A 23,531-nucleotide genomic window follows, 5' to 3' on the forward strand; every position below is an offset into this window, starting at 1 on the left:
ATCCCCCTTGCTCTTGGGGAAAGTCCCCCCAGAATAGGATCAGGAAGTCATCTTTGCAGACTCTGTATCTGCCCCTTGACAACTGTGTCACCGAACACTGCAGAGCCTCAGTTATCTCCCCTATGTCCTGGGGGCAGGGGTGGCTGCCTTCCGCACACACTAAAAGTCAGAGATGTTGCTTATAGCTTTGGAAATATAAGGATGACATGATGGATCTTTCTGGCTTTGTGACCCTGGACAGATTCTCTAACCTCAGTTCTCTCCTATAAAATAGGGATGATAATAATAGAGCCCATGTCATGGCATTGATCTGAGATTAAATGAGTTAGTACATAAAGAGAACTTAAAACAATGCCTGGCATGCTGGGAGGACTCCCTAAAATAGTACCAGTTATTATCTGTGTTGTATCTTCAAGATTTGTTATTAAGGCGCTAAACAGTGCTTGCCTGGGATGGGTTAATGATAGAATCTTAGCATGTCAAGGCTGCAAGACCCTTGTAGAAATCACTCCCCTCACTTAGGCCTGGCAGATTTGGGTCAGAGCAGGCAAGGAATTCACCCAAGGTCACTCAGCAAATTAGTGGTTGAGGCAGGACTAGAATACAATTCTCCCAGGGTTGCCCCACAGATGTTTCACCCCTGACCTGTTGTAGGCCCTAATGTCTGTCATTTGAGTGATTTCTCATGGCTTGTGGAAGTCTCCCCTGGGCTAGAGCATGTTTTCCTAGTGGAGGAACATGGTCACCCTCTAGCCTACCTTGGGAGCCAGCAGAGAGCTGGCAGCAGCCAGGCTGTGTGGGGAATGGGCCTTTCTCGGGTGGGTCACATATGGGGCATCCCAAGAGGTGCCAGGCCTTCTTACTCTACATGGTCCTGGGGAACCCTATTGAGCCCCAGAGCCCCCACCCAGATTCCCCAGGTGGCCTCCTAGCCATCCCAGTCTCTCAAGTCTGGTGAGAACAAGTCTATTTAGCAGCCTACACGTGCTGGCCCGAGGCCTGGCCTGTGTGCAGGAGACGGCCTGACTGAGCTCTGACTGACCCCCAGGAGTTCTGCTTTCTCCCCAGGTGCTCCCAAGACCCAGTGACCGGGCAGGTGCTCTCAGAGCTCTTTACCAACAGAAAGGAGAACATTGATCTCAAGTTTTCTGAAGACTGTCTTTACCTAAATATTTACACTCCCGCTGACTTGACGAAACAAAGCAGGCTGCCAGTAAGTAGCGAGTTCCAGAACTCTGGGCCTTCTGGGGCCACTGGAAGAGGCTGAACACAGCTGGGGGGCAGGCTATCATTCCGTGGCTGTTCCCAGGCCCCGGGCTTCCTTTAGCCGCCAGATCCAGACTGCACGTGACCAACAGAAACACGTTTTTCCATGCCTCAGTTTCCCCTGGTGACAGACAGGAGAGCCTCTGGGAGAGTTTGCTGTGCTTTTCTAATGCACACTGTAATGTTTCCAGGTTCTTTTATGCTAACAGGAGGAAAAGAATGATTACTCTTAGATGCCAGATTAGGAATCTGCCACCCAGAGCAGCTAAAACATAATTTCCAATAAAGTTAGAGCTGCAGGGAATCTTAGAGATAAGACACAACCCAACCCTTCATTTACAAATAGAGAAACTGAGGCCCAGCATGGGGAAAGTGTCAGAGGTGTTGGGACAGCCTGGGGCAATCCAAGAAGCATTTTTCCTTCGCCTTTGGCTACCTGGGATTTTACTGTAGCTTATTCCCCACTTTAACTGTCTTCTGGCAGCCTTGGTGACCCAGGGAGTCAGCAGCTCTGGAATAAAGGAGACCTGCAGGTGGGGCAGGCTTCCAGGCTCTGCACCTGCTGGAGGGTGGGGAGGGTCCACTGGAAAAAGAAGGGGGTCTCTGGAATGGAGAAGGTGTGTGTGGGGAGGGGTGGGTCGGCACCCAACCATCTCCCGGCAACACCCCTGTCATGATGCCCAGGATGGGGGAGGGCCTCTGTGTACTTGTCTGGAAGCTGGCCCTGCATATGCTTGGCACAAAGATGTTGGGACAAAAGTTCACTCATTCATTCATTCCTGCATTCATTCTTCTCTTGTGTACTCAGTGCCCCCTTAAGGGGTTAGGAGAAAGGAGGGACACAAAACACTTAGCATGCAGCCCCTGCTGTCAAGGGTCTTACCATCTGGCTGCACAGATGTCAACGAGCTTCAGCAAATCACTGCTGACCAGCCCTTGGCTCAGCCTTCACCGAGAGATGAACACGAACCCACTCCCTCTGCCTGGAAGTAGGCAAGGCCCCGGGGTGTAGGACGGACAGGGGCTCTGGGAACCGTGAGTCAGAAGAACCTCTGGTTATGGACACCAGCTCTGGAATTACAGGGTCCGGGGTTAAATCCTGGTGGTGCCTGCATTAGCTGAGCAGCTTGGCTCTCGTTCCTCAAAATGGGAACAATCACATGTGAGTATCCAGCGATGAGGACCAAGGTTTGGCTCAGTGCCTGGTGAATACACAGGGGAGGAGCTCCTGAAACCTTAGAGTTGAAGGGAAGGTCTTATGCCCACGTTAACAGTGACCCACTGGTCATGGCCATTGGCTGCCGTGAGCTGAGTGGCTCAACACGTGGACTCTGGAGCCAGACTGTGGGTTCAAACACTGGTTTCATCACTTATTAGCTGTATGACCTCGGGCAGGTTAAGTGCATCACTTTCCTGTCTGTACCTGGGTGAAGGCTGAGCCAAGGGCTGGTCAGTTCCTGTCTGTTAAATGGGAATGAGAGCCTAGTGGATCGTTTATTTTTAAATGCTTAGGAAAATACTTGGCACATAGTTCATGTTATGAATGACTTTTTTAAACTAACAAAATTATTGCAATATTACTTTAGCCACTCTCACTTCCTTGCTCACAAGCTCTTTAAATGCAAGATCCATGTGTTATGAATTCCTGTGTCCACTCTCAACCTCAATTCTTATCACAGTCCCTGGCACATAGAAGGTTCTCAGATCATATGAGTCAAATGATTGAAAACTTCTCAGAAGAGGTGGCTTTGAGGTTGGGCTCCAAGAGACTATGATACTCTGAGCCTTGGCTGTTCCCATGATGATGTTTGCAGTGTGAGGAACCCTGGGAGGGGGTGGCACTGGAGGCAGGGAGACTGGCAGAGGCAGGGCGAATGGCATCATGGCTTCAGCCCCAGGTGGGATAAAGAGAGAGGTGAGCAACTGCCAGTTCCAGCTTTGCTGGGGACTGGGGGACTTCTGGAAACAGTCTCCTTGAGCCATGGCCAACAGGTAGGCCATCAAACCAGACAACCTCATGAGGTCCCTCCCAGCTTTGCTCCCTATAACTGTTATTTGCTTCCTCCCTGTCCAGGTGATGGTGTGGATCCACGGAGGTGGTCTGATGGTGGGCGGGGCATCAACTTACGATGGGCTGGCCCTGTCTGCCCATGAAAACGTGGTGGTGGTGACCATTCAGTACCGCTTGGGCATCTGGGGATTCTTCAGGTAAGATGCTGGGCCCTCCTCACTGCACACTGGCCCCCAAAGCAGGGTGCAGGGATTCAGCTCTGTCATGCAGCCCTCAAGGGGGTCTTGCTAGGTTCCCTAGTAAGACATCCAAGTCCCTTCATAACTGGACCCCATCTACCTTCTCTTTCCCCAGCAACCCTGGTCCGCTTGCTTCTGAACTTTTGCAGATGCTCCTTCCTGTGCCTGGAATGCTTAGTCTACCTGATAAACTCCTATTCATCCTGCAAGGCGCAATCCAAATATTACCTCCTCTAAGATACTCATCTCCTTTTCACCTGTGCCATCCCGGTGGCTGCAGTTGGAGGTTGTCAGAGCATCGGATTCCAGTGGAAAGCCCTTCTGGGAGGAATGTCAGGCCCACTCATCCCATTTCTTTCTTGGAATTGACACATACATGGGTGAAGGCTAGTGTCTTGTACATCGAGTCTCCATGGGGACAGGAACCAGGTTTCCTGCAGGACAGTTACTGTGAACCTTTTTTGAATGACCTGTGACCCTGAGATGACTAATGGGGCACCTGGGGGTGGGGTGGGCTCCTCACTGGAAAAACCTCTAGAGTAGGAGGAAGGTTCTCCCCAGGGGTCACGCCCCAAGATGCGTCGCCTTGATTGAGAGTCCTCACCCACGGCCTGGCCGCTCCCTGGCCCGGCACAACAGACACCAGCGCCCCCAGCTTCCTCTCCTCTCAGCCTCTCCACTGTGCCAGCCAGGGCTCTACTGTGACCACCGCACTGTTCAGGGTGAGGTCGCCAGTGTCCCAACAGCTCTTGGCCCAACCTTGGCAAGCATCCGCACACGGTCACGGCAGCATCCACGCGTGATCCCTCGCACCCTTTTGAAAAGCTTCTTTCTCTTGGCTTCTGGCCACCTCCTGCCTCACGGCTGCTCCTTCTCGGTCCCTTCACTGGACCCCCCTCCTTCCTGTCCTCAGGCCTTTCTCCATCTCCACTGGTTCCCTGAGTGACCTCAGGGGGCACCTTCATAGTTCCTTCTTTCAGCCCCAACTTCTCCTTTGAAATCCAGATGGACATCTCCTTCCACCTCCTGCTGTTTCCACTGGATGACTGAAGGGCACCTCACACCCACACGGACGAACTTAACCCTTGACCCCCACAGCTCCTCCCCCAAGAAACACTCCTACTTTCCCCACAGTGCCTGCTGCTCAACTGCTGGCAGCTCTCTCCTTCCAGTTGAAGCTCCGTGATCAGCCTAGACTCTTGTCTTTTTCTCACACCCCACATCTAGTCAGTCAGAAAATCCTCTTGGTTCCACATTTAAAATATAATCAGAATCCAACCACTTCTCACCTCCTCTCTTGTAACCACCCTAATCAAAGCCCTTGGTGTCTCTCACCTAAGTTATTACAATAACTACTTAGTTTTATAACCCTGTGACTTTTACACTTTATCTGATCCACACAATAGCCAGAGTAATCCTTTCAGACATAAATTGCATCACGTCATTTCCCTGCAGTGGCTGCCCATGTTACTTACCATTATATCAAAGTCCTTACCAAGGCCCATAAGGCCCTCTCGCTGCATGTCCTACACTCAAACTTTTGTTCCTTGGACCCCAGGGCCTTTGCACTTGCTGTTTCTTCTGCCTGGAATTCCCTTCTTTGGATACTTGCAAGGCTCCTGTGCTCCTTCATTCAGGTCTCTTCTCAAATGCTACAGCTCAAAAAGGCCTCTGGTCATGTGATCTAGAATAGAACCCACTGCCCCTTCCCTGCCTTTTCCCTTACTCTGTTTTATTTTCCCTAAAAGCACTTTCACTACCTGACGTTATATTCCATGTATATCTGTTGAGAATCTGTAGTGGGATCTCTATGTAGTCAGAGGTTCTGCCTGTTTTGTTCTCAGTTGTGCTCCTGGCTCTTCGAACAGTGTTTGGCACATAGTAGATGCTCAGTAAATAGATGCTGGATGAGTGAATGAAGAGCCCTACAGCAGAACAGTGCTTCAGGAATGGAAGGCAGGGGAAGACCCCATGTCAGGGCTGTGGGAGCCCAGGCTTACTCAGGAAGGTTGACCCAGAGCCCCCAGCCCTATCTGTGGTCCTGAAACCCCTGCCATGAAGTTGCTGCCCCCACCCACACCCTGTTTTCTTACTCACAGCACTGGGGATGAACACAGCCGGGGTAACTGGGGTCACTTGGACCAGGTGGCTGCACTGCACTGGGTCCAGGAGAACATTGCCAACTTTGGAGGGAACCCTGGCTCTGTGACCATCTTCGGAGAGTCTGCAGGAAGTGAAAGTGTCTCTGTTCTCGTAAGTGTTCCCGGCCCTGATGTGACTGCTCATGGGGACCCTCACTGGGAGACCAGCCAATCCAGCCATGGGTACCTTCATTAAAAGCCCTGGATTCAGAACCGACTGTACTCAGCATGGGACCAGATGGTGGGGAGCTAATGGCCAGACTCTCTTGGCCCCAGGAAGCTCAAGAGCTCAAGTTAGCATCGTGGAGCCATTAAGGACCTCTCACCATAGCCTGCAGCAGTGACACTCCTACTCTTCTAACTTGTTGAGCTCTCCTTCTCCTCCCCAATCATTTTAACATTAGGCCCAGATCCACTTCACTTCTCTTGAGAAGTAGGGTGGGTATAAATTATGAGTAAAAGGAGGGAATCACGAGAGCTTGGCAGAGTGTGATTGTTTGGATTGAAGGCAGATCTGCTTTCCGAGGGGACCTGAGCACCAAGTATCGGTCAGGTCCTCGTCTGGGGTGGTCCAATGGCCTGTCCCTGCTCCAGAGGGAGGGCAGCGGTCTCTGGGATTAAGGGATGGGACTGGGCTGGGGGAGGAGTGGGCAGAGAGGACTGGTGGGGGGATGGGGCAGGGGCTGTGGGAACCTGGGGTGGGGAGTGGGGCTGGGGGAGGCGCTGAAGGAAACAAAGATGAAAACCAAATCAGAAGGTGCTGGAAGCTGTAAATCCCTCTAGCAACCTCACAGTTGAACAGAGGGTCTATTACTGACTGGTATAATAATATGTATTGGTTTCATGGTCAAATACTAGGATGAAAATATTTTTCATATTCAGTAAAAGTGGAAAGAATGGAATAGTATGGAGAAACTCAAAGACAAAAAAGTATCCCTAATCCCATTTCCTAGGGATGTCACCATGGGCATTTTCTAGTCTTTTTCCATGACTCACTCTGTCTGTCTGTTAATCTGTCCATCTCTGATTTTTTAAACAAAAACCTTCCTTATCATTATAACATACATATTTCTCTAAATATTAAATACTCTTCCATAGTATTTTCTTGTAGTTGCATAGTATTCCACGGTAAGAATGAAGAATGGTTCATTTACCAATCTCATAATATTAGAACCTTTAGTTATTTCCAAGTTAATTTTATTTCCAATTTTATTATAAACAGCCTGAGCATTCTTAGAAATGTGTGCCTCCATGATCATTTTTCTTAGGATGAATTCTGAGCAATGGAAATGTGGAATCAGAATTGTGTCTTTAAAGCATTGCCAACTGCCTGCCAAGCTGTCTTTCAGATACTTTTGATTGTTGTAATCAGAGCGTGCCTCACACTCCGGTTCTGCCCCTCACTGTGCACTCCTGGCTCCTGCCTACTGAGATTTTCTTGGAGAAGCCAGGCCCCACGGTCAGCCTCGAGGGAAACCCTCGAGGCCAGGACCTGTCGTGTCTGACCCCCAGCACCCCCAGGAGAATGAGCCAGGGCAGAACTGCGGATGGGGATGGCTCTTGAAATCCTCTGCCCCAGGAGTGTAAACTCTCTTCCTGTGCTCTCTCCTCCAGGTGTTGTCTCCCCTGGCCAAGAACCTCTTCCATCGGGCTATCTCTGAGAGTGGCATGGTCATCAGTCCTGTACTGTACAGGCGCAGTACAAAGGACATAGCTCAGGTAGGGTCGTGCACTGGATCGCCCCATGCCCTTTGCTGTGCACTACTGGAGTCTGCAGGGGGTTTTCTTGCCATGGGATCCAGCTGACATCCTCAAACAATCTTGGAGGTCAGAGGGCAAGGAGACACTTCACCCAACCTCCCAGTTTTCCCACTGACCAAACTAGGCAGGAGAGCAGACCTTGTCAAGATCAGAGAGTGGTCAGAGCAGAGCTGGCCCTCAAACCCTTGACTCTGGACTGCTGGAGCGTACTGTCCTGTGACCATACTTTGCAGGGTGTGTCTAGGTGGGGTGCCAAGCTGGGCTGGGAAGTGGACTGTCCTTGTCTTGTCTGTCTGAGGGTCTGAGTTCTGGAGAGCCCACTTACAGCATGTGGGCCTGGTGTGTTTCCTCTCGGGGGGCCTTGTGACTGCGGCGGGTTCCTGGAGAATTCATGTTTTGATTCATTCAGTGACTCAGCAAATAATTTTGATCTAGCCAGGCATCTAGAAGTTTCCATGCTAATGGTGGAGATAGGTTAATGATGATAGAATCTCACAATTACAACACATCAGTTGGGATAAGAGCAATAAAGGCTTCCCTGATATCATAACAGAATATGAAAGGAGTACTTAGTCTAGTGTGCAGGGAGGGGTTATCAGGAGAGGCTTTCTGAAAAAACAGATCAATGAGTGGAGATCAGAAGGATGAATGGTCATTTATTTGGTGAGAAAAGAATATTCTGGGAAGAGGGAACACCATGTGTAAATGTCCTGTGGCGGTAGGAAGTGTCCCAGGTGAGACAGGGAGAATGGCTGATGTGGCCAGAGCAGGACACGCAGAGGGAACCTGGCGTGAGCTGCAGATGGGGACATTGGGAGGGGCCCTGCTGCACGGACCCTGGGGAGGAGCTGTCTTTATCTGGACACTTAGGAAGCCAAGGAAAAGTGAGCAACAGGAGGCTCTCTGAGGAGTGCCCACTGGCGCCAGTGATGTGGCACGTTTTGGTAGGGTTTTGAGACTTGGTTTCGTGGATTGGTGAGGACAGCAGCCAGACACTGTGTGGAGCTCTGGGGAGCCCTGCACGCTCCTCGAGGCCCCACCGTCATGGCGCATGGCTTCTCTCCCTCTGCACCTTCCCTTCTGGCTGCCCTCTGCCAGTGGCCTGCCTGAGGCCAAATGGCTAGAAAGTGGACACGCTGAGATTTGAAACCAGACAGTGTGATCCTGGATGTCATGCTCCTAAGCCCCACCCCATGCTGCCTCTCTTTAGACATTCAGCTTTGAGATCATTAACCCATTTTACCGGAGATAAGGTAACAAAGACAGGTTCATAGTGGGCGTGACTGGGACCCAGACCCTCCTTGTCTCCAATATTGTCTGCTGCTCCTGCTGTCTTAGAGGTTGGGACAGAGCAGCTCTTTATTGACTGAGGGAAGGGACGTGGCTCTTGAATTCTGCTGTCACCTGTCATCTTCGCAGCAAATTGCTTTCTTTGCTGGGTGTAAAACTACCACCTCAGCTGCCATTGTTCACTGCCTGCGCCAGAAGACGGAGGATGAGCTCCTGGAGACGTCACTGAAGATGGTAAGTGCGTCCGTTCTGTGGCCTTACAAGCTTTGGCCCCAGGAGTCATCACCCCAGCTGTCCCCTGGAACAGGGTCTCGCCTCCCTCCCAGGACCAAGTCAGCCTCTGGATCTGGATGGAGAATCTCTTTGTTTTTCTTTTGTATCATGAAGTGTCTCAAACATTAGCAAAGTCAAAAAATAATGTAAGGAACAAATTCTGTAATAATCCCTGAGCTCTACGAAAACCTACTATTTTGCCATTCCTATTTTCAGACATATTTTTAAGAAATTAAGCATTACATATTCCCAAAGGTAACTGCCATCCTGAATTGCAAGGGTGGGGTTATTAAGAGCAAAGATTTCCAGAAAGTTTGTCATAATTTAATCCTCATTAATTTAGAAACTACCTCAGTTATAACCCAGTGGTGGCCCAATTTTCTAGATTTTCTGAGACTGCCTCAATTATGACTCTAGAATACCCATCCATCCATCCATTCACCCATCCAACCAACCATCCATTCATCCATTTATCCATCCATCCATCCATCTTCTCATTAGCCACGTATCCACCCACCGATCTAACCACCTCACCAATATCCTCTCATCAATCCAATATGCATCCATCTATAATGTTCATTTATCTATTGTCAGTCATCTATGTATTGTCCAGCCATTATATATTTCTTCATCATCCAGTCTTCTAAAATCAAATACCTGCCAGTTAACATTCATTTATTCACTTTGCCATCCAGTTCACCCATACTCCATGTATTGGCCAACCCCATCCATCCATCCATGCTAAGTGTATTGGGCGGCACCAGGGAGGGTGATGCAGACATGAATTGGATATAGTCCCTGCTCATAAGTTCTTATCCAAGGAGAAACACACCCATACACGCCGTGGGTTAAGTGTGGTGGGAGCACAAAGAGGGGATTCATTCATCATAGTAACCAAGAAGGTTACACCTGAGGATTGCTGGGTGCCTGTGGCACTGTGTCATCACAGGGGCAGGCACCCAGAGAATACAGCATGAAGGCTTGACAGGAGCTATTCTCTCAGGGTGGGGGTGGGGGTTTTGAATGTGAGCTTAGGCGTAGCCTGCACCCCTGCACTGTCTGGTCCACGGGCTCCTGAGGACTCCTGGGTCCCCAGGGACTGGCCTCGAGCATTGGACTCTGCTGTTTCCATGGGCTGACTACAGTGTGGCCTTGGGGCTTGGATCCTGGTTTCTCAGATAAGGTGACCAAAGCATTCGAAGCATAAAAACACAACAGTTTTCTGATGCCTGGTAAGAGGCAATTGATTTCAGCAACTCTTCATGTGGCTCAAGAAGACCCACCTTATAAGGGGAGAGCTAGGGACTGTGAGAAAACCCAAAGGACCTAAGAACACATACTGTCTTTCTGAGATTTTCTGAGATGATGGGGAAGTGTCTCTGTGATTATCTACTTTCCCCAAACACACACACGTGCATGCAGGCACACACACCCACATGCACCCCTGGCTGGTAGGACTATGACCTATCATGGAGGCACCCCAATTGGTCCCTTGCTGCCTAATGCTAAGACCTGTTAGCTACAGGGTAACATCACAGTCAGTGCAATCTTAGTGAACACACCACAAAGAGAAGTGTGGAGTGTGGTGAATTTCAGTGAGCTTCTCTGTAAGTCATGACTTTCCAATGCCAGATGAGAAAATGTATCCCAAAGTACCTTGAGCAGAGAAAGAAATGTAACAGAATCTTCAGGTACCTAATTGAAAACCATAGTTCAGGAGTATGTGGCTTTAGACATGGCTGGATTATACAGAATTATGAAGAATCTGTCACTATCCCTCAGTTTTTTAACCTCTCAGTATTGGCTTCACTCTTGGGCAGGTTTTTCCACCAGGAAGGTTAAAGACAACAGCAGCATTCTAGACCTACAGGCCTGCAAACCCTGTCACAGTAATCCCAGCAAAAGGTTCGGGGTAACTCTATTGGACTGACATGGGCATGTGCCCATTTCTGAACTGAACCCTCGGGTCTGGGAGGTAGGGCACCCCAGGTCACAAATAAATGCCTGGATTCATGGAGTTAGAGTGGGAAAGAGGGGGATCCCCCAAAGGAAAATTGGGGTATTGTTGCCTGTGAGAGCAAGACAAGGAACTGGAGGAAGGCAGGGCAGGCCCGAGCACCACCGCCCTCTCGGGAGCTCCCTCCCCTCCCTCGCCTCGCTCCTCTGCCAGGCCTGCCCACTTCCTCTCGGCCCGCCAGGGTGGCACCAGGAGAGAGAACTTGACCCCTTTGGCACGCAGGTCACAAGGATCAGCTTTTCTCCCAGAAGCCTTCTCACCCGTATCCTCTGCCTTTGTCTTCACAGAAATTCTTCTCTGTTGATTTTCTTGGAGACCCCAGAGAGGTAAGGACCTCTGATTTCTTGATTACAGGTTGTAAGTCTTCACACCTTTAAAGTCCACTGTTAAGTCAAGCATGAATGAAAGAATTCTCTCTTGTGGACTCACAGTGACCCCTGACGTCATGTCACGGAGGCCTGGAGGCGGGCATGTAACTGACCTGGGTAACGCAGCCCGGAGGCCCGGGGAAGGCCTGAACCTGTTCCCGTGACGCCCTGTCCAGGGCTCCCAGTCATCAACTCTGTGTTCCCTGGGCTCAGACTTCCCCACTCCCCACTTTTTATTTACACTTCCTGCTCCCAAAACTTCCCCTGAGGGAGAAGCTGGACTGGAAACTTCCACAATGGGGCGGTGGAGGAAACTGGGCGAGGAGCTCCTTCGGGAGCCTTCAGTGAGGAGCCCCGCTCTTCTCCCGGGAGGCTGCAGGGTTGCTTGGCTTCGCGAGCTGTGCTGCTTGTAGGACCATCTGGGAGGGAGCCATGAATCGCAGTCCTGAGGACACCACCCTCCTCCCAGCCACAAGCACACTGCCGTGGCGGCCTCCTCCCCTCCCTCTCCTCCCCTCCTGCCTCCCTGCTGTTTCCAGGTTCCCATTGCATTACCTCTGCAACATCTCATAGTGCCGGCCTCTCCGCTCTCTCCCTGGGGATCGCAGTACTTAACCTTAAAAGGTGTTGTGATGATTAAATGAGATTCAGTCAGTCTTTAGCGAAGACTTAATCAACATTTACTTTTGCCAGGACCTAATTTAGGAGCTGGGGCTATAGCAGCGAAACAGGCAAACCAGATACAATCCCCTGCCCTGTTGGAGTTAGGGAAGGGCGCTGTAAACAAAGAAAGTAAGGGATGCGTTCGATGGTGCTCAGAGTTATGAAGAAAATGTAGTGGGAAATGGGGATAGAATTTGCCAGTGGTTTGGACTTACACGGGGTCAGGGAATGGTTCAGTGAGAAGGTGACATTTGAGCCACGTTCTGCAAGAGGCCAGGAAGCCAACTGTCAGGAAAACTGGAGGAAGAATGTTCCAGGCAGAGGGAACAGCAACCGCAAAAGCCCTGAGGCAGGAGGCCAGCGTGGCTGGAGAGGAGAGAGAGCAGAGAGAACAGGCTTAAAGATACAGAAGAAAAGGGAGGTGGTGGGGGTGGCCCTTTACAGGACTTGGTTTTGCTTCCAAGTGTGATGGGAGGTATCAGGAGGGTTTTGAACAGAGGAGTGGCATGACCTTGGGTTTTAAGGATTCATCAGTTGCCGCGCTGAAATCCAGGGTAGGGAAGGCAGGGCAGGCGCAGGGGCAGCAGCTGGGGGCCGCTGCACCACAATCATCCAGGCGGGGTCTTGCTCCCCCACAATGAGGCCCATAGCAGAGGGGTGGTGAGGACAGGACGGCATCTGGTTATTTTTAAAGTAATGGCTGACAGGATTTGCTAGTGGGCAGGCTGTGGGGTGTCAGAAAGAAGCCGTGAGACATGCCCCTGGGTGTTTTACCTGAGCAGGGCAATGCAGAGGCCCGCACAGGGGGCCCGCACGGGGGGCAGCGTTCGCACCCACTCTGGCCAACAGCAGTTACTCTGTCTCTCACTGCTGCTGGGGTCAGTCGGCACCTCCCGGACACCGCCCCAGTCAGATCCGACCCCCGTTGTGTCCCAGACTCTTACTATCTTCCTCCTTTCCTCTCCTTTCCTGCCTCCTTCCATGCCCCATGGGGCTACCAGATTTACCCTTGTAAATATCACTGGGCATATCACCACCTCATTAAAAGGCCGACCTTCCTTACAAGACAAATCCCCTTGCCTCCATGGACTTAACTCCTTCAAATCATACCCGAATGGCTGTGAGGCGCTGGGCCCTGCAGAGGTGCGCTGCGCTGTCCGGCTCCCTCTCCACTCCACACCCCACAGCGTTCCTGCAAGCCCAGGAGCTTCCTGGGGTCAGCGCTGTGCAGTGACACCTGTCACTTTGGTCATGCCGTTCTCACTGTCTGGAGTGCCATTCATTCTCCAGAGCCCTCTGAACTGAGCAGCCTTTTGAAGACAGGAGTGGTGGCCTAGAGGTCTTTTGCTCTGATGTCAGCCCCACTGCATTCGGATTTGCTCCCTTGTCCTGCTGAGTCAGATGCCCTTTGCAGAACTGCTGTAACAGCCAGAACTGGCCTGTCATTCATTGGCTCTTGACAAGCAGACGCAGGTCCCAGGAGCCACAGGGCCTCACAGCCTGGGGGTTATCCAGGTCCACTTGCCATCAGTGGGGAACACGGCACTTTGAGCTGGTGTGTATGTGAGGGGTTTGCAGTATCACTGCTGATGGACTACAGCTAATGCTTATCGAGCCCTTCCCAGGTACCTGGGGCTGTGCTGAGCGTTCTGCATTGTTCAGTCATTTAAGCCCCATGACAGCCCATCTTATAGATGAGGCAACTGAGGTGCAAACAGGTGAAATTACTTTCCCAAGTTACCAGCTAGTAAGTGGCAGAGTCAGGTTTCAAAGGCAGATAGTATTTGCTAATTCAAAGTTCATGGTGACTTCATAGCACTTAGCGACCAGGAATAACTGGAATGGACTGTGGATAGACAGCTGCACATAGATATGCATACACTTCAAATTGAGATATATACAAATATATTTTATACAAGTATATATAAAAATATGTAAATGTGTACATATTTCTGTACTTAAATACCTGTGTATGTATGCCAATTTGAATGAAGATTTGCACCCACTCACCCCCAACCATTCTACTGTCTTCTGCCATCTGGGGTCACACAGCCTTAGCCCCCTTTGTCAGGACCCGAAGTTCTTTGGCCGCTGCCCATGGCCACGCAGGTCTGTGGTGCTGGCCTTGTGCTCAGGTGGGCGGGGATGGGACGTGGGTGAGGCCTGGAGAAGGAAGCCCAGACAGCCCCCGCCTTCCCCCAGAGCTGCCTCCTCCTGCCCACGGTGGTTGACGGTGTGCTGCTCCCAAAGACGCCGGAGGAGCTTCTGGCCGAGAAGAAATTCAACGCCATTCCCTACATCATCGGCATCAACAAGCAAGAGTTTGGCTGGCTTCTTCCCACGGTGAGCGGGTGCGGGTTCCTTAGACCTGCTGCCCCTGCCCACTCTGGTCTCCTTCTCCAGACCCCCGCGGAGGCCGGGACAGCTGTCCCCTTCGCGCAAGTTGACATTACTGTGGAGACCGTCTCTGGGATGGGCCAGCCGTCCCCTGGGTGGTGGGAACCCAGGCCAAGAGTGCTGAAATGTTGGTGCCGGGGGCCCTGCAGAGATCATCTTTGGGCAGATGGGGAAACTGAGGTGCCCTCTCCACAGACCCCACACTTGCTGCTACTATCTAACTGGAAACACTGGCACTTCCTTCCTCTGGAGTTGAAATTGACTTCTAAAGGTCCGAAGGGCTTGCCCTTCTGTCCAAGGTAAACAAAGCTGGCCGTTGGTTAAAGTGGTTTCAGTCACACTGTCACAGTCGGGAGATGAGACCAGCGTGCATTGAACTCAAGTCCCTGAAACAAAAGGCTGGAGGCCTTTACAGGCTGGGGTGTGTTAAGGGGACTGCAGAGTGTGAGGGGCTTGTCCCTGTGCATGGGCCACCTGGATTTGTTAAGTGGCTCAATTTGGAGGAGAAACACACTTCTGTCTTTATGACAGGCGGCAGGGGTACTCGTTGAAGCAAGACGCCCACTGATGTCAGACATTTACCCTCCCAAGGGAGGAGGAGAGAGTGAGGTGTCTCCTGAACACTGGCACTTCAAGGAGATGGCGCTCAGGCCCTGAGGAAATGGTTCTGGTGGCAGATTTACATCTCAAAGGGCAGAGACAGGATACATAATTGCAGGCTTTCTAAAGTAGCTGCTCTGAGAGGGCCTTTAGGGACCTATCTGCCTGCTTGCAGGTTTTGGCTAGAACAGTAAACCCTCCTGGCAGGTATTTTTAAGGGGGTCTGGGGTCATCCTAGGGGTCCAGCCTTAAGCTTCTAGAAGCTATGCTAGAATGTGCTCAAGTCACCTGGTGCAGAGGTTTGGGTGGAGTTACGCGTAGGGCTCTGTAGTTCTCCCTCCAGCACAGTTCCAGGCGTTACACTGAAGTGGCAGAGCCACAGGGGGCATTTGTGAGGCCTGTGTCAGCTGCCCCAGAGCCCTTTGCTTCAGCACCAGCCTGGCTGAAACCTTCCTCTCTGTCAGGATGACCAGTGTGGGGGCTGTAGCCTAATCTGTACATAAATTCATGTTGCAAAGCACTGGGACAGCTTCTCTTAATGTTTACTTTGTCCTCTGCACTCCTTGAGTTTCTGGATATAGTAAGTTTATTTGATTCATTGATTTTGTCCAACTGGTCAAAGACCTGCGCTCGTGAAGACATGGCAAAGTGACCATCAGCCCTCATGGGCTTGCTTGCTCGGTCATTGTGGTTCTTCTGACTAATTCCCAGTGATCACAGCTGCTTGACCTTCGTTTTAACAGCTAATGGGCTACCCGCTCTCCGAAGACAAGCTGGACCAGGACACAGCCGCATCCCTCCTGTGGAACTCTTACCCCCTTGTTGTAAGGAATCATGGGAACTGGCTGAGATGCAAAGAGGGGCAGGGTCTTATCCCAAATTGCAGAGCAATTAACAGGCAGAATGAAGCCTGGGGCTGGATGGGTCTGCCCCCATTTTTCTCCGTTCCCACCTTCCGTTGGGGGGGCAGAGGGGTAGGGAGTGCCCGGGTGGAGAGGTTCACCGCTCACACCAGCCTTCCTCCCTGGCTGGAGAAGCTGTGTCGTTCCCCAGGGGGTCGGTGGTCCCTTTCACTGTTGCTCCATTTCAGAACATCCCTAAGGAGCTCATTCCAGTGGCCATTGAGAAGTATTTAGGAAGGACAGATGACCCTGTCAAAAAGAAAGACCTGTTCCTGGACTTGATGGGAGATGGGATATTTGGTGTCCCATCTGTGATTGTGGCCCGTTTCTGCAGAGGTGAGTCAGGAGAGGGACACGAACTCTGTCAGCCTCACTCTCTGTCTTGTCAGCGCCTCCATATAGACATATATGTGGGAACTGCCAAGGGTCAGGCCTCCAAGGCCAATTCCATAGGACCTGGGGTGGAACACTGTCTCATTTTGGTTTCCGCCAGAAGCCAACTCTGAGATAGGATCCAAATGCAAGTAGATTATTTCAAGGTGATCCCCCAAAACACCAGTAGAGGAGTGGGGAAGCGACATGGAAAAGAGAAGGTAGCCAATCAGTGCTGCCCTGCAGAGTATCTGCTGTGGACACCTGAATCTGGGGAAGGGAACCAGTGGAGGACATGTCTCAGGGGTCCCCCATGAGAGCATCAAGGGAACTGGGCTATTTGTCCTTCAGTTTCCATGAGTCATTGGTTGAAGGCTGTTGCCAGGGGGTTACTAATTCCCTGGAGCTCTGACCTGCTGCACCTGGGGCAGAATGATCTCAGGTGGCTAAAGGTGTCAGGCAAAGGTTTCAGATGCCGGAGGGGAAGTCAGGCTGGCATGCCCAGAAGCAGGGGATATGGTGAGGCACCAACAGCATCTGCCACAGGGGCTCCTCTCCTGAAGTTACTGTGATCCATGGTGCTAGAGGGCAAATCTTAGAAGATGTGTCTTGGAAGGTCTCCAAAATCAGAGCTGGCTGCAAACTAGTTTGTTAACTAACAGAGCTGGGGTTAGAGTGAAGTCAAGATGGGATCAGGAGGGTGGTCTGAGATCAAGAAAGCCAGAAGAAGTAAGCAGTGGGAGGTCCGGGGCAGTGGTCTGGAGAAGGTCAATGTCTGCAGCCGGCTGCTGTCCGTCCTGCTCGTTGCTGGGTCCACCACGGGACCTTCCGACACTGATGCAGGGCGGTGTGGGTGGAGTGTGAGGTCAGGCCTGGATGAGCTCAGCTGGAAAGGTGGCCCTTCTGGGTACCTTCTGAGGGCCTCACAGGACCCTTCCTTTCCTAGAAGCTCTCCTTTACCTAGTCTGCAAGCCAGAAAATGGTTCTTTGGGCCAGACAAACCTCTCTCTAACCATGCTGCAGGGGTTTTAAGATTGAGACTTTACATGCATGATAAAAAGTAGCTATAGCTGCCCTGCCATGTCCCCAAGCACTCAATACAGTGATGTCCAGGTGCCAACTATGCTGCCTCCCCCTGGGGGTCCTGATGAGACTCGCTAGCCAGCGGCTGCCTGGGGTCAAGTCTGTGCTTTCATAAACTTGGTCTTGCCTTTTGACATGTGTCTGATTTGTAGCAGGCTTTTTTTTCTACATCACCTGCTGGTCCCAGCCATCCTGGACTTGTGTTTTTTATATGATATCTCATGACATAGAGTCCAGGGTCATTTTCCAGGACTACACAGATTTTTATCAAAATTATTCTTTCAGTTTATTTTTGTTACTCTTTTTGATTTAAAAAAATAACTTTTCTAAGTATAAAATTCATATTGTAGAAAGTTTTGAAAGCATGGGAACACTTGAAGGAAACACTACCTTCACTTGGAAGTGTCTGCCATAAATTGTTGGTGTATTTTCTTCTAATGATCTCTCAACATCTTACATATAATTTAAAAGTCACTTTATGTCTTTTGCTTCTAGAAACTGTATTATAGGAATTTCCTCAATACCAATAAAAACTCATCAAAAACATCCATTATTTCATGGAATGATGCATCAAATTTTACTTTCGCATTCCTGTCCTGTTGGATATTTCATCTGGCTGTTCATATTTTGATGCTACAAAAAACATTATGCTCAGCCTTCTGTGCATGAATCTTTAGCCAAGTCCCTCATCATTTCCTTAGGATTGGTTATTAGAAATAAAGTCACCAGGCTGGGCCATCGGAACATTTTAAAGTTCTTGATTCGTACAGTGCATTTGCTTTTCAGTGTTTAAGAGTGGGATTTCTTAATTCTCTCACTTGGGATACTCAGATTAAAAAACAAGAACACTGCTGCCAATTTCATAAGCTCTTCCTAGCCAAAAAAAAAAAAAAATCACTTTTAAATTGTGTATTTTTGATTACTCTCTGTCCCCCTCTGCTTCTCTTATTCCTAATTGTTGTTATTTAATCTGTGCCCTACTTTCCTTTGAAAAATTGTGTTGTGATTGTAGGGATTTTGTAAATCTCAGTGGTGTAAGGCAAAAAGTTAAAAGAAGTGAGAGAGAAAGAGCTCTGTCTTGGGAAGCATGCGACTACAAACTCTCATTCACAGTAGGTCTTTCCTTGATGGTTGGGTTATAAGTTCCTTTCAAAAACTTTTGAGCAGCAGAAGCAGAGTTATGCTCCCTCTGTTGGGTGAGCTCCACTTGACCTTGAACATACCTCTTGCAAAATCAGGGGTGGGGAAGGCCATTAAATAAATTGCTCTACCTCCTCGTGTCAGGATGGCATATATTGTTTAGCTATTTTGTGGCTGAATACTTAATGACATGAAGAAATTTTAGTCATTACAAAATAACATATACAGTATTATCCCAATTTTATATACATAAAAGGGATCTGTGCTAAAATATTAATAGAGGTTTCTCTGAGTGGTGGGATTATATGCGATCTTTTTGTTCATTTTTCTTGTTTCTGCATTTTCCAGATTTGTTACTCTACCTAAGGGGGGGAAGTCATAAAATTTCCCCACCAGCCTGACTTGGGGCCAGACCCTTTCCTTGTTAGAGTCACTCTGCTGTGCGTGGCATTCTTCCTTGTGCAAAGCCCTGAGCTCCCGGGCCAGTGGCCCACCAGTGAGGCCGAAGGAGCAGGGCCAGGCAGGTCTGAGGAAGCTAGAAGACTGACACCTTCTGTGGGGAAAGGAGAGGGGCTGGTGTGCACAGGGGCAGGGGAGCAGAGGAGGGGCAGCCTTGTCCTTCCTTGGCATCTCTTCCACCACCGCCACCTTAGCCTTCCCTGGGCCCTGCAGGAAGCAAGATATGTGAGGTGACAGAGAAATCGGAAATGCTGAGCTTGCAGTTTCCTGAGACCACCCCCCCAACACAGATTTCCCCATTGTGCACATTTGTATGTAGATTTTCTTGCTTTCAGACCAGCAACTTGGATTTGCTTCTCTATTCTCAGAATAGGTGAGAAAAATACTCAAAACACTCAAAATTGAGCAGAATAGAAGACATCTATTGTGCTACAGATATTTTCCAAAGGAATTAAAATGAGCCTGTTATCAATGAGCTATGGTAGTGTAAACAGTGAGCATATAGTTGTTCTTGTGTTCGAACACATCAGCAGGCAAAGGGGTGAATTGACTCAGTGCCCCAAAATGATGGGATTTTGAATGGATTTACCCAAAGATTTAACATTCATTTAACAGGGGTTCCTGCAGGGCCACACGGCATCCAGCACACGGCACTCACAAAGGGCAGCTGCTGTGAATGTTGTTGTATATCAGGACCCAGGCATGCCACCAATTCCCTGAGTGCTCGGAACCTCTGGGGACCTTGGTACCGTGCAGCTGTGCATCTGGTGAAATGAACTGTGCAGGAATCATGTCTTTTCAGATGCTGGACTCCCCACCTACATGTATGAGTTCCAGTATCGCCCAAGCTTCTCATCAGACATAAAACCTGAGAAGGTGACAGGGGACCATGGGGATGAACTCTTCTCAGTCTTCGGGGCCCTGTTTTTGAAAGGTGATGGCCTTTTGATGACTACAAACTTGGAGTTCAGAGATTTGGGTTTAAGTCTTGAGGTTGGGTGGCCCTGGGCAAGTTCCTCCTTCTCTCTAGGTCTTAGTTTCCCAAATTCAAACCATAGTAGGTTTGAACTACAGAGATCGCCAGTCTTTCTTCTGCTGTGACATGCGTGTTGGAGGATGTGCATCCATGTATTCTAAGGACCTGGGCCTGGGCATCAACAAGAGGACAGGTGGTGGGTCACCTGCAGGGCCTCTCAGGGGCTAGGATGCCACCACTCACTTCCCACTCCCAAGAGCATGTCAGAGTGTGAGGGAGGGTACAGTGAGAATCGGGGCTGATGTGTGTCAGTCTGTATAAAACCCCTATCTTTTTTTTTTTATTTATTTATTTTGTTATCATTAATCTACAATTACATGAAGAACATTTTGGTTACTAGACTCCCCCCTTCACCAAGTCCCCCCCACAAACTCCATTACAGTCACTGTCCATCAGTGTAGTAAGATGCTGTAGAATCACTACTTGTCTTCTCTGTGTTGCACAGCCCTCCCTATGCCCCCCCAACATTATACATGCTAAAGTAAGGCCCCCTTTCTTTTTCCCTGACCTTATCCCTCCCTTCCCAACCCTCCTGCCCAGTCCCTTTCCCTTTGGTAACCATTAGTCCATTCTTGGGTTCTGTGATTCTGCTGCTGTTTTGTTCCTTCAGTTTTTCTTTGTTTATACTCCACATATGAGTGAAATCATTTGGTACTTGTTAAAACTCGTATCTTTTTTAACTTAATATATTTAACTGTACAATATTTGAAAGGAACCCTTTCACAAATGTCTCTAATGCCTGAACTCCCAGCAGTTAAGACGACTTGCATGTGACCCACCTCAGGGCTGTTCTGTGCACCAGCGCCCTTGGGTGTTTCCCGGTTGGTGACTCCTCAGGGCCGCTGATGGGTTATTTTCCAGATTCTATGAAAATGTGGGTGGGTGAAGGAGATTCAGACCAGATTCAGCAGAGAGCATTTCCAAGGTGCAGCTGCTGTCGAGGGAACCCCAGGCTGTGGGATTGGCCCCGAAGAGGAGGTGGGCGGGTGGGCACCCAAAACAAAGACAGCCAGCGTATGGTTGGCTGTAGGCCCTCACCGAGCCCTAAGTCAGCAACTCGCAAGCTTGAAGTGCACATAAGTCACCCAGGAGCTTGTTAAAATGTAGGCTTCGACTCAGTAGGTCTGGATTAGGGGCTCAGGTTCTGAGTGTCTAACAAGCTCTCAAGGGCTGCCGTGGGCCCATAAGCTGCACTTTGAGTAGCAAAGGCTTTTCTCCTTCCCCACAGGGAATGTGTCAGAAGAGGAGACCAAACTGAGTAAGACGGTGATGAAATTGTGGGCCAACTTTGCTCGGAATGGGTGAGCCTGGTGGCAAAGATGGAGCAGGGCTGGGGAGGGCATGTCTGCTGGGAAGGGGCAGCTTCTACCGCTGGACGATCCCCTGGCCCTGTGCCCTCCAGCAGCGAGAGCTCCCTGCAAGTGGACCCACTGCCCGGGATTTCATGAGCTCCCTGCCTCTGGAGGCATCTGAGCCTCTCTCTTGGCGGAGATGAGGCCAAGGGTCCTGCGTATCTCAGGGCTGTTGGGATCACACAGTAACTTGGGGGAATTTTTATTTGATTCTTTTCCCAGGAACCCCAATGGGGAAGGACTGCCCCACTGGCCGGTGTATGACCAGAATGAAGGGTACCTGCAGATTGGCGTCCCCATTCAGGCAGCCCAGAAGCTCAAAGATGAGGAAGTGGCTTTCTGGACGGATCTCCGGGCCAAGTCATCAGCGAGGGAGCCACTCCAGACAGAACACATTGAGCTGTGAATGAGCCGCCCAGCCAGATTTGGGGGCCCAGGGGAGCCCAGATAGGGGCACTCTCCAGAAGGTGTTTATGCCCCAAAGGGGCATTTTATTCTAGAGGCTGGGAGATTGTCTGGTAGAGGAGGACAGAGGCCAGGTTGGGGGAATTTCTACACCTGTGGCTTCAATTTTGGTAATAAATTTTCTTTTGGAGACCAAGTCAGTATTGTGTCTTGAGCAGGAGATAAATGCATCCTCCCCAGAGAGAGAAGGGTGAACAGGGAGGGCACCTTGGCAGGAAGTTGCCTCTGGTGGTGATGGTTCGGCCCATGGGGCTGCTTGGGGGGACTCTGCCTCGGCTCCATGGCTCTGGACCCCAACAACTTCCAGCAGCAGGATGTGGGGTGGCCAGTGCACGGTGACCCTGGGGCACTTTGTGTGGCCCTTCCTGAGTCTCTGTAGGCCTACAATTCTTTCTTCAACATCCGTGGCATCTTCCTGGGTCCTCCCTGAAGCCATCTCTGCCAACAGCTCTTCTGAGCCCCTTCTGCAACCTGGACCACTTCAGGCCCCAGCAGCCATCACCTTGATGTGAGTCCCCAAGGTGCCACCCCGAAACTGCCTCTGTCCAAATCCCAGGGGTGACGTCTGGCTTCAGTCGGGATGTACTAGCTCTAAGGAGGGTCGCCTCTACCCTAGCAACAAGGAAAAGCAGGATTGTCCTCAAAATCATGACTTTCATTGAACGCCCTGAAGAGCTGAGGTTGCAAGGTGAATAATTAGCCTGGAATCTCATGGAAGATTGGCATTCAGTGGGAAGATGGGGTGTGAATGCTGGCTTACCCTCTGCCTACAGGCAGAAGCTGGGGTCACCACGCATGGGAATAGAATCACCCAGAACATTCTAATCAAGTGCTATAGGGCAAGAGCATAAAATCCATGGGAGAAAGGCTCTCCAGGGGCCTCCATTACAGGCTCATGAGAGAGACTGGGAGCAGGTGGAAAGCCTGGCTCTGGGGTGCAGGCCTGAAGTCCTGCTCAGAGGCTTCTCCCTTAAGGAACAGAATCCCTAAGCCACTGGGGAAAGGGCAGCAAGCCCACCTCCCTCAGGGCCCTGGGGCAGACCCACTGAGGCTGAGGGAAAAATTAAAAACCCTCTTCTCCTGGGAGAGAGACAGGAAGCTGTTCTGGGTCCTGCTGTTCACTGCTGGGGACAGGCAGGGTCACTGAGAAAGCCCCCCACCTCCACGACAAAGGGACATAGGGCCTGCCTCAGTGTGAGGCTAGACCTCATCTCCTGACTCAATTAACTCAACCCTCCAACACACACACACACACACACACACACACACACACACACACACACACACACAATCCAGCAGAAGAGGTGTTTCCTATTTGCCAGTCATCAACACCATTTCCCATTTCCTTCAGTTTCTGCTCTTCTGCACCTGCTGCAGAGGGACACTGGGGATCCCTCATCCCAAACTGCAAACACACAGAAAGCAAGAAGACATGAGTCTTCATGCAGATGCACCGAATACCAGTCACGGAGGTCCCGCATGGTGGCTCGGGGTTGGTCCTTGCAGAGTGGACCCTGGGACAAGGATCGAGTGCGGTGTGTATCTGGGAGGTGATCTCAGGAAGCGCAGGGAGAGGAGAGGAGAGGAGGGATGAGGAAGGGAAAGCAGTGATGCAGGGGTTGTAAGCAGGGGTTGTAAGGGGGCCCTGAACTTGGGTTCAGTCCCAGTGGGGACGAAGAGGAGGTGGCATGAAACA

At 50.5% G+C, this 23,531-nt stretch overlaps 1 protein-coding gene across 1 annotated transcript; it reads left to right on the forward strand.

Annotated features, from left to right (window-relative positions):
- Positions 1-1,055: 1,055 nt before the first annotated feature.
- LOC130681010 (liver carboxylesterase-like) lies at positions 1,056-21,894 on the forward strand. The gene is made up of 12 exons (XM_057492969.1): positions 1,056-1,213; positions 3,341-3,474; positions 5,616-5,769; positions 7,272-7,376; positions 8,838-8,942; positions 11,286-11,324; positions 14,232-14,372; positions 15,770-15,850; positions 16,117-16,264; positions 19,785-19,916; positions 21,247-21,319; positions 21,593-21,894. The coding sequence occupies exons 2-12, from the start codon at positions 3,344-3,346 to the stop codon at positions 21,774-21,776; spliced, it is 1,293 nt and encodes a 430-aa protein (XP_057348952.1). The 5' UTR covers positions 1,056-1,213; positions 3,341-3,343; the 3' UTR covers positions 21,777-21,894.
- The last annotated feature ends 1,637 nt before the right edge of the window (positions 21,895-23,531 follow it).

The sequence above is a fragment of the Manis pentadactyla genome, chromosome 15, assembly GCF_030020395.1.
Source record: "Manis pentadactyla isolate mManPen7 chromosome 15, mManPen7.hap1, whole genome shotgun sequence".
In the NCBI taxonomy this organism is placed as follows: domain Eukaryota; kingdom Metazoa; phylum Chordata; class Mammalia; order Pholidota; family Manidae; genus Manis; species Manis pentadactyla.

Excerpts from the sequence above, each read along its gene's own strand:
- LOC130681010 (XM_057492969.1), top strand. The coding sequence starts at position 3,344 with ATGGTGTGGATCCACGGAGGTGGTCTGATGGTGGGCGGGGCATCAACT. Across the intron at positions 14,373-15,769 it reads TTGGCTGGCTTCTTCCCACG|CTAATGGGCTACCCGCTCTC; the intron begins GTGAGCGGGTGC and ends TCGTTTTAACAG. Across the intron at positions 15,851-16,116 it reads GGAACTCTTACCCCCTTGTT|AACATCCCTAAGGAGCTCAT; the intron begins GTAAGGAATCAT and ends GCTCCATTTCAG.